Below are 16,156 nucleotides of genomic sequence, written 5' to 3' on the forward strand. Positions count from 1 at the left end.
AGCGCTCATTTTATTCGTGCATACTCCAGTTGAGAGAAACCTATTGATTTTAGCAATGAGGAGTCCTTGTGGCACCTTAGAGACTATAACAAATTTATTTGGGCATAAGCTTTCATGGGCTATAACCCACTTCATCTGATGCTGGTGAAGTGGGTTATAGCCCACGAAAGCTTATGCCCAGATAAATTTGTTAGTCTCTGGTGCCACAAGGATTCCTCATTGTTTTTGCTGATACAGATTAACACAGCTACACCTCTGAAACGTATTGATTTTTAGCTTCTCTTTCAGCCCAGTGTTCAAAACTGTGTAAAGCCCCATATAAAGCAACTACAGTATATGTAGTTTATTCTCTTCTCTATTTTGATGACTAACCTTTATGAAACTTAATAAAATCTCTCCGCCCATTGTTTCTGCTACACAGATGCTAACATTAGCACTGATCAATTACCTTTGTCATTATACTCTGACATATTCAGCACCACATGTGACAGCTAAATGTAGCTCTAGCATTGGGGACAGTAGGAAGCAGAAGGCGTACTATGTGTATTGTATTTATTTAATATTTTTAGGTACTAATCATGCAAACAGGTGAGGAGTACTGAGCTGAGAAAGAAAAGTCTTTTAAGTATTATAGAAAAGAATTTCAGACCTGCGTAAGGTCTGAAATCGTAATACGGTTTTGAGCTGCTAGAGTGAAGGAGAAGGTGTGAGGGAGTATGGTGATGATGCCATTGTCTTATTTGATAGACCAACATTTTCCTGAGGGACAGCTTGGCAGCTTTATTTTCTGAGTTTCACTTCCACAACTACTACTTGGTGATTAAAGTGAAAAGAGTGATTGAATCAGAAATTGGCTTCTCCATAATAGTATGGTGCACTTATTTTAATAAGATGGCTTCTGTTTGAGTGAAGATCAAAACAAAGCTATTTTCCAAGGCAGTCATTTTTCAGTGGGATGCAGTTTGTCACGGTGGCTCTTCTGCATCAAACAGCATGGCAGCATCTACGTTGTTAATAGCTGAGTACAATAGAAATACATTCAGCTGTGTTTCCTAGGACACAGGAGAAATGTCTCCTGCTTTGAAATGAAGTGTCTCACTTAGCCTTGAAACCATTCTGTGACATCATATTTAAATATAGCAGATGCACGGTATGCCAGACAATTGGTTTGTAGGATGGCCAACTATAATTCACTTTATACAAAATTTAAAAAATAAATCTAGCCAAACACTTGTTAATTCATAAAAGTACAGTACATACAGTACATAAAACAATCCAAAATATTCTTCTAGATTATATAGTCAATGACTGACTGAATTAATGAGAATATAGAAGTTAGATACTTGTATTGTGAGCAGCCATCACTTTACAGCATAGAGAGCCACTAGTTAAAATGTTAAAATTACACCATCCAATTGGCTGAATAGAAATAAAGAGCATGGTTTTACTCTCATTGAAGTCAGTAAGAATTTTGTCATCAATGGGAAGCGGATCACACTCAAAGTAATTGTAATGGAGTTTTGTTGTATTTGAGCAGCATGCTTCTGCTTTTGTCTCCCAAGTTTATTTTCCATAAAAGCCTGGTTGTCATTTATAGTGAGTAGCAGCAAGCTACTGTTAGCTGATGTTATTATATTCTGATGAAACTAACTGTATATAGTAAGCACTGTCAAATGCACAAGCTGGCGTGTGGGCGGGGAGGGAGGGAAGAAAAATATTTTTCTCTAATTCCTTTTAGTTACAGTAATCGTAAAGGCTAATTCTAGGCAAAACTTCCTTGTAACAATGCTAGGTTAAAAAAAAATTCAAACAAGATTTAAGGTGTCTGAGTCCCTTTTAAATTATTTAGTAGATTAAAAATGTACTTCTGATGGGCTGAAAAACAGTTACCTCATTAGAATGCAGTGTTCATTAATTGTTCAGTGTACACACAAAGCCAGCACACTATTTTATTTGATCACCTATTGTTGTCTGAAATATGACTCGACGTAATCTTGTGAATTTCCATGTTTGTTGCGTCTCATTAATTTCTAAATCGGATAGCTCACTTTACAAGTGAAATAGTTTTTTCCCATTAGCTGTGGATCTGAAAGTCAAGCTGTGTCCCTTCTGGTTTCTGCATTGTTGCTAGAAATAAAGATTCTGCAACTGGAACTTAGCCTCTGTCCTACAGCTGCATCTGTGTGGGCAAACCCCTGTGCCTGCATGGATGCAGATGCATGATGGGCCCTTAGTTAAGAATTTCATTGATGAGCAAACTTTTTCTCCCTCCAGTTAGAGATGTATGTGTTGTAAGGTGGAAAACCTCTATTTCACCTCATCGGGGGAAAGAATACGTTGCCAGTCTAATTGCTTCTATAGTTCTGTAGGAGAAATACCCTGGTTTGTTTGTTTTTTTATTTATTTATTTATTTATTTATAAAAACCTTGGCGGAAGTTACTTTTATCATGATATAGAAGAATTGGTCCCTGGAAGTTCTATTTCTATGCTGTTGCGTCCGTTTCTAATTATATAGACACTCATAGTGGGGAAACCTGCTTGGATATGAACTGTGTATTGATTTTTTTTTTTAAGAAGTTTGAACTTTTTTTTTTTAAATTCCGATTCTGGAAACTGAGTCAGACAACTGTGCCTGAATATTCAACATATTTTCCAAAGATTGCTTTTTTCCCCTGAGCAAATGTCATAAGAGCATACTCTTAAAGAGAGAGTATTTTTTGGTATATTTGCACTTTAAATCTTGTGAGCAATTGTCTGGCCCAATCTTTCATTGTTTATTTACACAAAAGTATTTAAGTGAAAGTTTTGCCTGAGTAAACTGCAGGACTGGACCTCCTAGCTTCTGATTTTGTGTATGATGCCTTGTGCCTTGGCTGTCCAAAAACTGCCGTTTTATCTTGCACTTAACATGCATTAGACAAAACATTGCTGTTTTGTTTTTAATAGGAGAGAGAAACTCTACAGAAACAGCTGGATGAGGCAAATCGAGAAGCACAAAAGTATCGACAGCAGCTTCTAAAGAAAGAGCAAGAAGCAGAAGCCTATCGGCAGAAATTAGAGGCAATGACCCGTCTCCAGACTAATAAAGAAGCTGTTTAAATATTGAAATGGACATATTGTAAAGTCTGTTACTTTCAGTCAAGAAAACTGCAGTACAATCTTGAACTGTACACTCTGTAGGTACAGAAATGGGATTACACAATAGCAAAGATGCTACAGGTTAATAACTGGACTTAAGCCATGAGCTCTGATGAATTTCTTGTAACATAAAAGCTGAATTTAGAAATTGTGAAAAGTATTTAAAATGAAATACTGTAAATAGTTGTTTTTTTTACAGTTCCAAAGTGAGTTGATAAATCTTTTTGAAGGGATCCAGAAACACAAGAAGCCAATGTTTTTGTGAAATTTTGGATTTTAGTATAAATCTAATTTCTGAAAAACAGAACAGTTTTAAGGGTGATGTTGCAGATTAAGATTGACAGTTTGAAACTGAATTATGTGAAAAAAATGAATTAATAGTTATTCCTACTGGGAACAACTTAGACCTCTTTTTGAATAAGACATTTCCTGATGGGCATCTTTGTACAACTTTAAGTAGTTGTCTTAGATTTTCTGAAAACCCTTGTTTTAGAAAGTGAAAATTTTATATTTAATTTCCGATATATCCAAGTAGATTTACATGTATATGAAGCTAATATTTTTTAAACTTTTCAGTTTGTACATATGCTGCATGTTTTTATAATTTCTACACACATCTTGCATAGATATTTTTCAGCAAAGATGAGGAAAATTATGAGAAAAAATGTTTAGCCTAAATGTCATTTGAAGTAAGCTAGCAGCCAGTTTTATTGTGAATGGTATATTTCTTGGAAGAATGTAATTTGTAAAAATAAAAAAAACCTTAATTTACGTAATACAGACATTATTTGAAAATGTTGACAGTGGGGGGCATTGAAACTTCACTTTTCTGTGTGTCTTATAACTTTCATGTGCAAACATTTTTAAAGTACAGAAGTATGAAAGACTGTCTCCACAGGAACCCACATAGCAATTCCTTTTAAATATTCTTAAATTGTTTCACCAATAATCTTCAGATTATCTCAAGGACACATTTTATAAACAGACTTTTTGCATTTAAATTATGCAGCTGGACCTGAAAGTTTGATGTTGTTTTGGTGCTCTTGTTACCTACCATCATTGTGCTTCACTGTGATAAATGTGTCTGTGCAGTGATCTGTATGAATATTTAGCATTTATATAGTGCTTTACATCTTCAAAGTGTTGTATAATCAGTAAAGAATTAATCCTCACTATGTCCCCTATGGTATGGACATTATTGTCCCCATTTTACAATTGGTATAAGCGTGACAGAGAGGTTAGGTGATTTGCCCAGGGCCACATAAGTCAGTGGCAGACGCGGGAATAGAACTCAGGAGTTCCTGGCTCCTAGTCCCGTCCTTAGGTCATGCTGCCTTAAGACTGTTCGATGCCGTGTTACATTCAACTTTGAACTACAGTGCGGATTCCTTTTTTGTAAAACATAACTTGTCTTTTATTCGTGCTTTGCTTTGTCTTTCCATGTTTCACTGCTTTTATGATATTGTTTATATAAACTTAAACAAAGTCTAGTTTACCTATACTGTATTCAAAGGCATTGCCCTTAAAACTGTACTCTGGCCTACTTTTTCTATTTTACAATTAAATATCTTTTCCACATATTCACGGTGTAGAATCAAATACATTTAAATTGTTTTATATGTACATTAAAAGATCTGAATTTTTATCATGGTTCTGAACAATATGAAAACACTGTTACACATTAGGTGTTAAGAATATCCTTTGGGGTGGCGGGAAGAGTGAGGAGAGAATTGAATTGGCAAAATGTAAATTTATCGTTCATTTATCCATTTATCATGAGAGAAAAAAGCTCTAACCAGTATTCTGCAAAAGTTTTAATATAGCAGAAGGGCTTAAGAAGAATATATATAAGGCAATTTAGCTGCTCTTTGGAAAAACTTTAAGCTTTTAGTGGCTAGTGTGAATAATAGTTACTTAAATTTCACTAAGAAAAGTGCCCTCAGTATACTCTTGCATGGGGCTTGACAGAAATGTGTTGTGCAATATTACTAAGTACACAGCATGGAGGCTAGAGCTAGAAAAAGCAGCCCCTACAGACTTCAGTTAGGCTACTCATGATTAAGGACTGCAGGACTGAGCCTTTGTCTTGCAGTGTATGCAAAAGAATAACTCCTTGTACCTGTAAACACATCCAAACTTTCCATTGTCCCAGAGCTTGGCTACCAGCACCTAGATATGCCAAGGATTGGTGCTTTCTAAGTACTAAGGCCCTGTCCATGTTAGCAAAGTCTGTTGTAATATCAATAGATTGTTAGTGCTGCACTGGTGTAAACATACATTGTTTTTTCTGCCCTGTGTTCACACTAGCATGGTGCTTCATTGCTGCCTTGGTACATGTCCCAGAGTTGTTCTTTCAGTAGTGTCCCATGAGTGCTCCAGTTCAGGCGTGCTTACGCCTCATGCACTTTGATTGGAAACTTGGTGGTAGTGCCCATTGTGTCCTACACATCCTCATGCCCTGCACTGAGGACATATAGGGTTGCCTGGGCAAACCTACCTTCACAGTCTGAGAGAGTGTGCTAATGTGTCTGCTTTACTACTCAAAACTTGTCCTTAGTCTAATTATTTTTTTCTTTTCCTTTAATTTAATTTTATGCTTATTTCATTTTGTAGGGGGATTTGTTCTATAATCCCTTCACCTCTAGGGGGGGCTTTTTCTTTTGAGATCTGCTGTCTTGAGTTTCAATCATCGCCTGACTTGCCAGGAAGCTATCCTGGTCAGTGACTGGCACTCCTGGTGTACCTATAGCTTTGGGGGAAACTTATATCCCTCAGAAGTGTACTCTCCAGCTTTTAAAAGCAGAGCCAGGAAGAATTGGGAGATAACACTACATCATTATGACAGGTTTCAGAGTAGCAGCTGTGTTAGTCTGTATTTGCAAAAAGAAAAGGAGTACTAGTGGCACCTTAGAGACTAACCAATTTATTTGAGCATAAGCTTTCGTGAGCTACAGCTCACTTCATCAGATGCATCCGATGAAGTGAGCTGTAGCTCACGAAAGCTTATGCTCAAATAAATTGGTTAGTCTCTAAGGCGCCACTAGCACTCCTTTTCTTTTTGCGACTACATCATTAAGAGCTTAAGTTTTATCTCCATCTGGCCTTGGGTCCAAGCATCAGCCTCTGAGAGACCATAGTGCCCTGTCAACATCTGCAGTCACCCAGACTTAGGAGAGATCCTTGGAGGACTCATTCTCATTTTTAAAGAGTCTGCTTTGAGAATGCCTCAGTCTTCTCAAAGTAAGACCATATTGGAGACCTCAAGTCCTGCTCTGGGTACCACTGAGGCTCCAGGTGCTGTCAGTGTTGACCCTGTGCATGGAGCTCCAAGCTTTTCTAAGGTTAAATGCACCAAACATGCCTCAGTATCGATATCCTGCACCGTATTGCAGAAGCAGGACATTGCAGCAAAGGAGTTTAAGCCCTCTACTTCTAAAAGGGTGATACCTACAACTCCCTCAGTACCTTCCATGACTAAGCCAGCCACCAAGACATCCTCAGTACTGTGCAGACGTCCCATTTCTGATACTGTCTCAAATCCTCCTAAGCCATCTTCGTCGGAGCCATCTACTTCCATTGTATGAGACTTACCAGAGCAGTCTATGCCTGTGGTACCAACTGTGGAACCTTGCCATGTGCCAACAAATCCAGTACCACAGGAATTCAGATATTCCAGGGACTTATTCATATTAGACGAGCTGGAGTCTCCCCGGCTAGTGGGTACTGCTTGTCTGTTGGTACCATGAGTGACACAGTCACCAAGATTGGACCTTTCCTCAGTACCATTCGATTCTCCAACCCTCTGAGAGTGGTAGAGTTCCTCCTTCAGATGAGAAGGAGTTCTCTTCTGACTTCCAAATCTCAGTGCAGGATTCCCATATTCACCAAAGGGACCTCCCGCCTGACACTTTTGGGGAAAGAGGAGAGCTATACCCAGGACTGACCCACATCCTTTCACACTGGTTCAATCACCATTGGGTGCCACTCCCATGCCTTATGAACTCACTCAGTGGCCATACTGGGATCCTTAGGCTGCACATTCTCCTACCCCATCTATCCCTCCTCTATTACATCAAGGGCAGGAATCCTTTGAAGAGCAGGAGGCCAAAGCAGATAAGGAAGCTTTTCTGCAAATATCTCCTCATCTCCAGATGAGACGGTAATGCCTGCTCCAGCTTCTCTGGCTGAGGATTTCAGACAGTTTCAGGACTGAATGAAATGTACGCAGACTCCTTACAGATTGCCTTAGAGGAGGTTAGAGAGTTGTAGCATATGCGCCCGCACGTTCTTCAGTGGACTTTCTGTGCTTGAGTTGCCTTGCCAATTAATGAGGCTCTGTTGGACCCTGCGAAGTTCATCTGTCAGAGCCTAGCACCGACCTGCAAGAGTGCCAATAAAAAATATTATGTCCTGGCTGAGGACTCCGAACTTTTATTTTCCTATCCTGCACCTAATTTTCTGGTTATGGAAGCAGTGAATGAACATGGCAAGCAGCAGCATGTAAAATCTATACCTGTTGATAAGGAACAAAATGTCCTGACCTATTTGGCTGTAAGAACTACTTGTCTGTGACACTTCAGTTTAGGATCACAAATTACTAGGCTTTTAGAGCAAAGCATAACCATACACATTATTCTAAGTTTACCACCTTTATTGAGCACTTGCTGACAGAACATCACGAGCAACGTCTGTCTGTTATTAACAAGGGCCAACTGTTAGCTAGGACCTCACTGAGGGCCTCTTTAGACACAGTTGATACTGTGTCTCACTCCATTTCTACAGCAGTGGTCATGCATAGAACATCCTTACTCCAGCTGTCTGAGTTCCCAAGAGAGGTCCAAAACAAGGTCAAGGTCCTCCCCTTTGATGGATTAAAACTTTTTGTGGAAAGCACCGACAAAGCCTTGCAGGAATTCCAGGGCCCCCTGGAGATCCCCTCAAGCAAGCAAATGAAAGTTTAGCAGATTGCATCCTGCTCCATTTTCAGGATTTCAGAGACCCATAGTGCTGCCCAGAAAGAAGCCAAGGTTTCAAAGAAATAGAACACCCTCTTCATCTGAATACACCACTCAGCCTTCATCATCATCAAAACAGTTTTGATGGATAGGTCAAGAGTCTGGAACAACCCCACACCACTGAGCTGCATCTATACAATTCTACCTGCCCCCCTCTCCCCCTCCCTCCCCCCCGGCCACACACACACCTTTGGAGGCCCTCTCTCCCACTTTCAATCCACATGAGAGCCGTTTACATCAAACAAATGAGTGTTGAAGTTATACGACTGAGTGGTTACATCAATTTTACCTTCCTCTCCCCTCCACCCCCCAACCCGCCTCTCTTCTCCATCCCTTTTCAGGGACCCTCTCACAAGCACTTGCTGAAACAGGAAATAGACTCCCTTTTACACTTAGGAGGCACAAAACCAGTTCCACATCAACACAGGGGCAGGGTTTTTACTCCAAGTATTTTCAGGTCCCCAAAAATGGGGGAGTGGAGACCGATTCTAGATCTAAGACTACTAAACAACTTCATGTAAACACAAAAATTGAGGATGGTGATTCTTGCAGCTATAATTCCATCATTGGAACCAAAGGATTGGTTCTCAGCCCTCAGCCTTCAGGGTGCTATTTTCATGTCACGATTCAGCCTATGCACTTTGGTTTCTAGTCAGTCAAGTTCACTTCCAGTATCAGGTGCTTCCTTTTGGCCTTTCTTTGCCATGCAGGTGTTCTCCAGAGTACTAGCAGTGGTCGTTCTTGATCTTTGACAACTGGCTATTCAAGGGCTGGTTTTAAAACAATGTTCTCTCCACAATAAAGACAGCAATGGTTCTGTTCTGCAGGCTAGGTCTGCAGCTCAACATCAAGAAATTTACTTTGAGCCCACTGCAAAGGATAGAGTTCCTAGGGGCCTGCTTAGATGAATATCAGCCAGAGCTTACCTTCCCATGGACAGCCCTCATGACATAAACAAAAATCTTAAAAATTCAGATCAGTCCACAGACATCAACAAAAAATTTCCTTCAGCTACTCAGACACATTGCAGCTTGTACCTTTGTGATGCAACATGACAAATTATGACTTTGATGTTTCCAGGACTGGTTCAGGATGTCTTATACTGTGAACAAACACAGCCTGAACAAGCAGGTGTCAGTCCCTTGTCAAGTATGAGACTCTCTCAAATGGTGGAAAGACCCAGACGTTTGTTTGGGTGTCCCATTTATCCAACCCTCCCCAATCATAACAACAGATGCATCTTTGGTGGGTTGGGGAGCACACTTAGGGATCAACACCATTCAGGGAAAACAGTCTGCCCATGAAGCATATTTGCACATCAGCTTCTTGTGGCTGATGGCAGTCAGGAATGCCTGTATCCAATTCCTGCCACTAATCAGGAACAGATCCCCATAAAGAGTGCAACAAACAACGTAGCCTGCATGTTCTATATCAAGCAGTGAAGGTCTGGGAGAGAGGAGATCCCCCTCTCATTGTGTCAAAGTGGTGAGGTATGGAACTGGTACATAGGCTGCTGGAATTAGGATGCAGTTGTCTGTCTCCCAGGAGTACAAAAGACAATTGCCGATGACCTCATCAGGCACTTGTCCCAGGACAATGAATGGGATTCCGAGACTCTCAATCACATTTTCCTGAGTTGGGGAGTTCCAGAAGTGGATCTCTTTGCCACCATTACCAAAAGGAAGTGCAAATGGTTTTGCATGAGAGAGGATTTGGGCCCTCACTCACTGGAAGATGTTTTCCTGGTTCCATCAGGGTTCACTTGGAGATTATAACAGCTTTTCATTCCCTGGTTGAGGGATTCTCATTGCTTGCTCGTCCCACCACAATGAGATTCATTAAGGGGCTGAGGAACTTTTCTTCTCATATTATAGAACCCATCCATGATTTAAACTTCATACTCAAGAGTCTGATGAAACCCCCTTTCGAACACATAACTACCTATTCCCTTCTTCACCTAACCGAGAAAACAACTTTCTTGATGGCCATTCCTTCTGCTTGAAAAGTTGGGGAAATGGGAGTTTTAATGATGGACCCTCCCTCTACGGTGGTTTTTTAAGGACACAGTCTCATTACAGCCACATCCTAAATGACTACCTAGAGTATTTTCTGAATTTCATATCAGTCAAGTCATCCATCTCCCAGTTTTCTTCCTGAAACCACATCAGAGCAAGGAAGATGCTACCTTCTATATCCTGGATGTCAGGAGGGCACTAGCCTTTTATTTGGACAGAAATAAATCATTTAGAAAATTTTCAAGACTGTTCATGTCAATTGCTGACTAGTCCAAAAGGTCCACAATCTGCACCCAGAGACTCCAGATGGATTTCTGGATGTATTATTTCTTGTTATGGATCTCCCAATTTACAGCTTCCTCTGAGGATTTTAGCCCATTCCATGGTGTCTCTCTCTTCCTCTACAGCATTACTCAAATGTTCCCGTTGTTGAAGTCTGCAAGGTTGCAACTTGGTCTTCGATGCATATATTCTCCCAGTGCTACATTGTGGTTCATTCTTCTAGAACAGATGCTGTTCTTGGAAAAGCAGTTTTGTCTTCAGTATTGGACTCAACTCTAAAGCTCCCTCCTCCTTTTGAGGATATTGCTCAGAAGTCACCTGAGTGGAGCACCCATAGGTACACTACTCGAAGAAGGAGAGTTTGCTCACCTTGCACACTGGAGTTCTTCAAGAAGTGTCCACCTATGGATGCGCCATAGTTTCTTCTGTGGGACTTTGCGGTGGAGAAGAAACTGAGGGTCGTTTGCCTGTGCAGCCCTATATGTCCTCAGGGCTGGGCATGAGGATGTGTAGGATGCATGCATGAGCCAAAGGGGCACTACTATCAATAATCTCTGATCAGAGGCTCATGGAGTGTAAGCACACTTGAAGTGAAAATTCTGAAGCGGAGCACCCATAGGGACACCCATCTCAAAGAACTCCGGTTACTGCACAAGGTGAGTAACCTCTCCTTCCTGGCTCTGTTCCATGTCATGTTTTGTTCTTGGTACTTGTTGATCAGGATTGTAGATACCGCTAGCAGGCTAGGAGAATTGTGGGAGGAGAGGTTAAGCTCCCACAATTCCCATGGGGGTACAGTAGGCCCCATGACAATTTCAATACTGTTCTATCAACATGGAGATTCGTTTTTGTACTATGTATTTGCTGTGTTTTAACATACATTTCCATTTCTTGTAGGAAAGACAAATAAAGGTTATCAGATTATGTCAAAACACGATCCTGGTCTTCCAAATCTTGCTTATTCTGCAGGGTGAATTCCATCAAATAACAATGAGCTCCTATTAAAAAAACAACCTATAACAAAACAAAAACAAAACCACTTCTCCTTTCTTGTAGGAAAGGTAGAATTTTAAAGGGACCAGACTGTTCATTAATCTTCTGTGTACGCTATGTAACTTAATAAGGATGAGATTCCCAACTTTGCATGTATCACTGAAATCTGGTTGGCTGCTGCTGGGCCAGTTTTAGCACAGTTGTCATCAAATTCAGTACATAATGAATCAAGATGGCAATCAGCAGTGCAGAACCATTGCTTGGAGCCTGTTTGGTCCACCACTGGAGGTTCCAGAGAGCTCAGGAGAATCTTGTTCCCTGACAGACCACTCTCTTGGTGGTTTGATAGGACTTCATAAAATTATTTTCTCCAACATAGTATCCACAAACTCAGACAGAAGGCATTATCTGGGTTGTAGATAATCTGGTAATCCAGGCTCAACCACTCCTTTTGTGAGGAAATTCCTTATATTGTGTGTGGATAAGATTGATCAGACTAAAGATGAGCTGACTGCTGTTGTGCCAGAGCAAGGCCTTGGGGAGATAAAGACCTTATCTTCCCAACTAGAATGTCAATTAGCAGTGCTCATAAAAGTACTGGAGGTGTTGAGACAATTTTTTGCTCCTCACCCCCTTCCTGTCTTGTGAAGGCTAGTGGGGAAGTAACTTAGTGCTGTGCTCGTGGAGATTGTCAACATCTTTCTTAGAGAGGGCAAGACTCCCTTTTGTTTTGAAGGAAGTCTTAGTAAAGCCTTTGCTCAAGAAATCATCGCTTGATGTTAAGAATCTGGCTAATTCTTTTTTGAATGTCTTCTGCATATTCCCACTCATGGGATGCACCATCTTAGACGGTGGAACTTTCTCATAGCATTCCCCTTTAGAGCGCTCACATGCCCTTCCTACCCCTCTCTTCATTGTTTCGAATGTTCTGAGGGCGAGGCTAGAATAGGGGGCATGGTGCTCTTTGCTGACTCAGTTCCTTCCAACCATAGCAGCAGATGGACACAAACCTCTCTGGATCCCTTGCTTAGTAGTATCTTAGCTTAGTAAAGTTACGGTTTATTATTTCGTTTAGCCTTAGGTTAAGTTACCTTAGTAGTTTAGAAAAGTTACTGAGAGATCATTAGTTTCATTTACCAGTTCCATGGTGGATCCAAAGTTGAAGAGACTTGGTTTTAAAAGGTGTGCATCTTCTCCAGAGGTCTTCCTGGCATTGAATGCTCATCCTAGATGCCTAGTTTGTCTTGGTGAGAGCCACTCTCCTTTGAGATGCTCTGTCTGCAGCTCCTTCACCTTGCAAGCACACAAAGAATAGCAGAACAGGCTACAATCTTTATTCCTTCTAGAAGCTTGGGGTGCAAAGCTTCCTGGATCCAGCACCGCTAAAGGATCTGATCTTAAGGAAGAAAGGCCAGTATTGGTTTCAGATACTTCTGAGTCTAAGAAAAAGACTGTATTGTAAAAGGTACGAGTCTCAGCTCCAGGATCCATTCCCAAGTCATTGGATCAGACTTTTAAGCACTTACCACTGAAGCCTGTGTCAGCCTCTAAGGTAAGAGCCAAACCATGATAGAAGTCATTGGGTCTGACACTCTCAGTTCTGAAGAAGATGATACTGCAGGACGAGATGGCTCTGATTGCTGAAATTAAATCATAATTGGGAGACTCCTTGGATCTGTCAGAAGAGGAGCAGAAACTAATGGATCCTAAACCAAAGACTAAAGTTTTAGAGTGGGATTTATCTCACAAGATTACTTCCTTGTTCAGAGGACCAACATACGTTGGTGAATGCTTTAATAACTGAAAGCCAGACAATGTCAAAATGTGCACTCAGAGCTTCTTTCATTGTTTCAGGTTTGGCAGTGAGGGCAACACCTCTGTTATGTTACTCTATAGACATGTATCACTGAAGTCTTCTCCTCTTCCTCCTGAAATGAAATCTAAAATAGAGAATCTTCCCGTTGAAAGCCAATGGGCTATTTAGTAAGATGGTGGATGAAATATTGGAAAAGATTAAACATGATCCAGAGCAAGATCTTTGAGTCTCTTTCAACCTTATGAAAGAGGAATCCCTGGATCATTTTTTAGCTACCATACAGAGTTTTATCCTCCATCTTTATTGTCTTACTATGTCCAGAAAAAACAACCACAACAGTAATCACCTTCCTCCTTTCAGCCTTAGCCTCAAGTGAGAGCAAAGTATTATTCAGCTTCAGTTTCTCTTCTAAATGTCAGGCCTCAAGTTTGAAATAAGATCAAGACCTTCAGACTAATCAGCAATGAACTTTCCTCCCCATCCTTTGGAAACTGGCTTTCCTATTTCATCAGCCCATGGAATTTATTGCATTGGACTAATGGATTCTAGAGATGATAGAAAAAGGCAATCCCATTCAGTTCAAAATCCTTCCTTCTCTCAACCCTTTCCTATTCTGGGACTTCTGTTATGAAAGCATGTTAAGATCAGAAATTCAGTCTCTGGTACAGTTAGTTAGGAGCAATGGCAGAGGTATTATGGGAGTTCATGAATTAGAGCTTTTATTCCAGATATTTCCTGATACCAAAGAAAGATGGAGGTCTTTGTACAATATTGGACTTGAGCAAGCTTATATCACAAAGTTCCGTTTCCAAATGTTGACATTAGCATTTAGTAATTGCCTGCCTTTCAACCTAGATTTGTTTGCGGCTTAGAATCTAAAGGATGCATATTTCTATGATATTGTATCATTGCAAATATCTCTGTCACAGTGGGGCAAGATCATTTCCGTTCTAATGCCCACAGGAGTCTATTTTAGACCACATTGAATTTTTGTTTACTCTTATCAAGATGATTGATTCCTCAAAGACTCATTGAAAGAACGCTTAAGCTTATCTTAATAAGACTAAAGAATTTTGAAAGTCCCTTAGACTTTTTTTGGTACACTGACAACTACAGAAGTCATGCTATTTCTTCACAGTCACGCACTATGTGGGTTAGACAATGTATAGAAGAGGGATATAGGATTGAATCTAACACTCGACCAGAGCATTGACTACCTCTTTTGTGTTGAGAGATGTAAGGCTTCCACGTGGAGCTCTAGTCATACTTTTACAAAACACTATTCCCAAGACTTCCAACCCTATTAAATTAGGACTCCCAAGTCCCACCATCTGTTCATGGAATACCGCTTGCCAAACTATCCTGAGTAGGACTATGCCAAGGACTATCAAAGAAGAACTGCGGTTCTTCAAAGTGGACTCTGCATAAACACACTCCCTGCTTACCTTTCTCTCTTCTTCGCAGGTCTTTAAAATCATCTGAGGAAGCAGTGGAAACATCTGAGAACTTGGAAAAAAGGGACAGGAGGGGCATGTGAGCACTCTAAAAGGACGGTTCTACCATCTAAACTGCACTGGCCAGTGCATCCCATGAGTGTCGGAGTCCATCTTGAAGAACTCCAGTTACAAGTAACTTCTATTTCTCACCCTTTATTGCATGTTCCATTTTTGAGTCAGATTGCTGAAATGGGATGTGCAAGAAAATGCTCAATATCTAGATTCCTCTGATCTCCCTGACCTTTGTCAATTTGATTATAGACTTGGCTTCAGCACAGATTACTTTAGTCACATTGGTCTTCTCTCTTCCTGGTCAGGACTCAGAAACAGCTTGTATGTGCTTATATGCCATACTGTCACATCATCTTGTTCCATCCCACCGTCAGTTTCACGGGCCAGTCAGAGCTGCTCTATGTGCTGATGGACAGCTTATATTTTCTATTTAAATATTGTTTTTAAAAATTCTAATATTTTACCCACTCCATGACCTTGGTGGAATTAGTCCTGAATTTCAGCTGAGCAAGGGAGAGAAGACTAAGGTCAAATTAGTTGCAACAGTGCAGACCCACTCTGGTGTCACTAACTGTCTTCAACAGAAAGATTACACATGTATGAGGAAGGAAGGGACACTGTGAAATCTTGGTTCTTCGTGATGTTGTATAAAAAAAAGGCACCCAGCTTCCTCTTCAGATCCTCGTTTGAATTTGTAGAGCTGGCAGTTAGAAAAAGAATGTTGTAAACTCAGAAAATTTGACCTGGAAATCATTCTGAGACAGTAAACATGGATTGCCAAGATGCTATTTTTACAAGAATTATTTTCAAGAGCAGTACTGAACTTTAATTGGTGCTTAATTGACATATAGGACTGTGTGTGGAGCCTGTGCACTGGGTAAAAACTATTTTTAACATGAAATTGGAGAGTATGTGACATTTTCATGTCTCTTTGGAATTTGTAGCTGATACAGTATCAGTAAAGAATATAGAAACCCAGCAATAGAATGAAATGTTACCTGTTGATTAGGCACTGCTCCAATTGAACTGTTTCACAATCAAAATAACGTCCGTGTCCTTGCATCTGGCAAAACTTAAATACAGTTTAATCATTGTAAACGCCTAGAAATGATAACAAATTCAGCTCTAGCCTGTAAAGTGATAGTGGAAACATTCGTGTCCATATGGAGGGTTTCCCAAGGCTTTGGCAACACAGACCTATTTAGCAAATAACTAAAAAAAAAAAAAAAAAAAAAGCTTTTCTATTCACACTGCTTCCTGTGAGCAAATATTCCATCCTTCTTGGTCTATAACCAAATCAGTTTGAGTGCAAGGTAACTGTAACAGAGAATTGTTGTTTACTGCAGGTAATATTTGCCATGTGTGCATTTCATTATCATCTATCTAAC

General features: G+C 40.3%; 1 protein-coding gene across 4 annotated transcripts in view; it reads left to right on the plus strand.

Annotated features, from left to right (window-relative positions):
• Positions 1-4,723, plus strand: part of GABPB1 (GA binding protein transcription factor subunit beta 1) — a 37,877-nt gene extending 33,154 nt beyond the window's left edge. For all 4 annotated transcript variants that reach the window (XM_074966409.1, XM_074966406.1, XM_074966408.1 and 1 more), the window contains exon 9: positions 2,948-4,723. In XM_074966409.1, the coding sequence (XP_074822510.1) occupies positions 2,948-3,100 (153 nt within the window). In that variant the 3' untranslated portion in view covers positions 3,101-4,723. The remainder of the gene's footprint in view (positions 1-2,947) is intronic.
• Positions 4,724-16,156: the final 11,433 nt, after the last annotated feature.

This window comes from Natator depressus, chromosome 10 (assembly GCF_965152275.1).
Source record: "Natator depressus isolate rNatDep1 chromosome 10, rNatDep2.hap1, whole genome shotgun sequence".
NCBI lineage: Eukaryota > Metazoa > Chordata > Testudines > Cheloniidae > Natator > Natator depressus.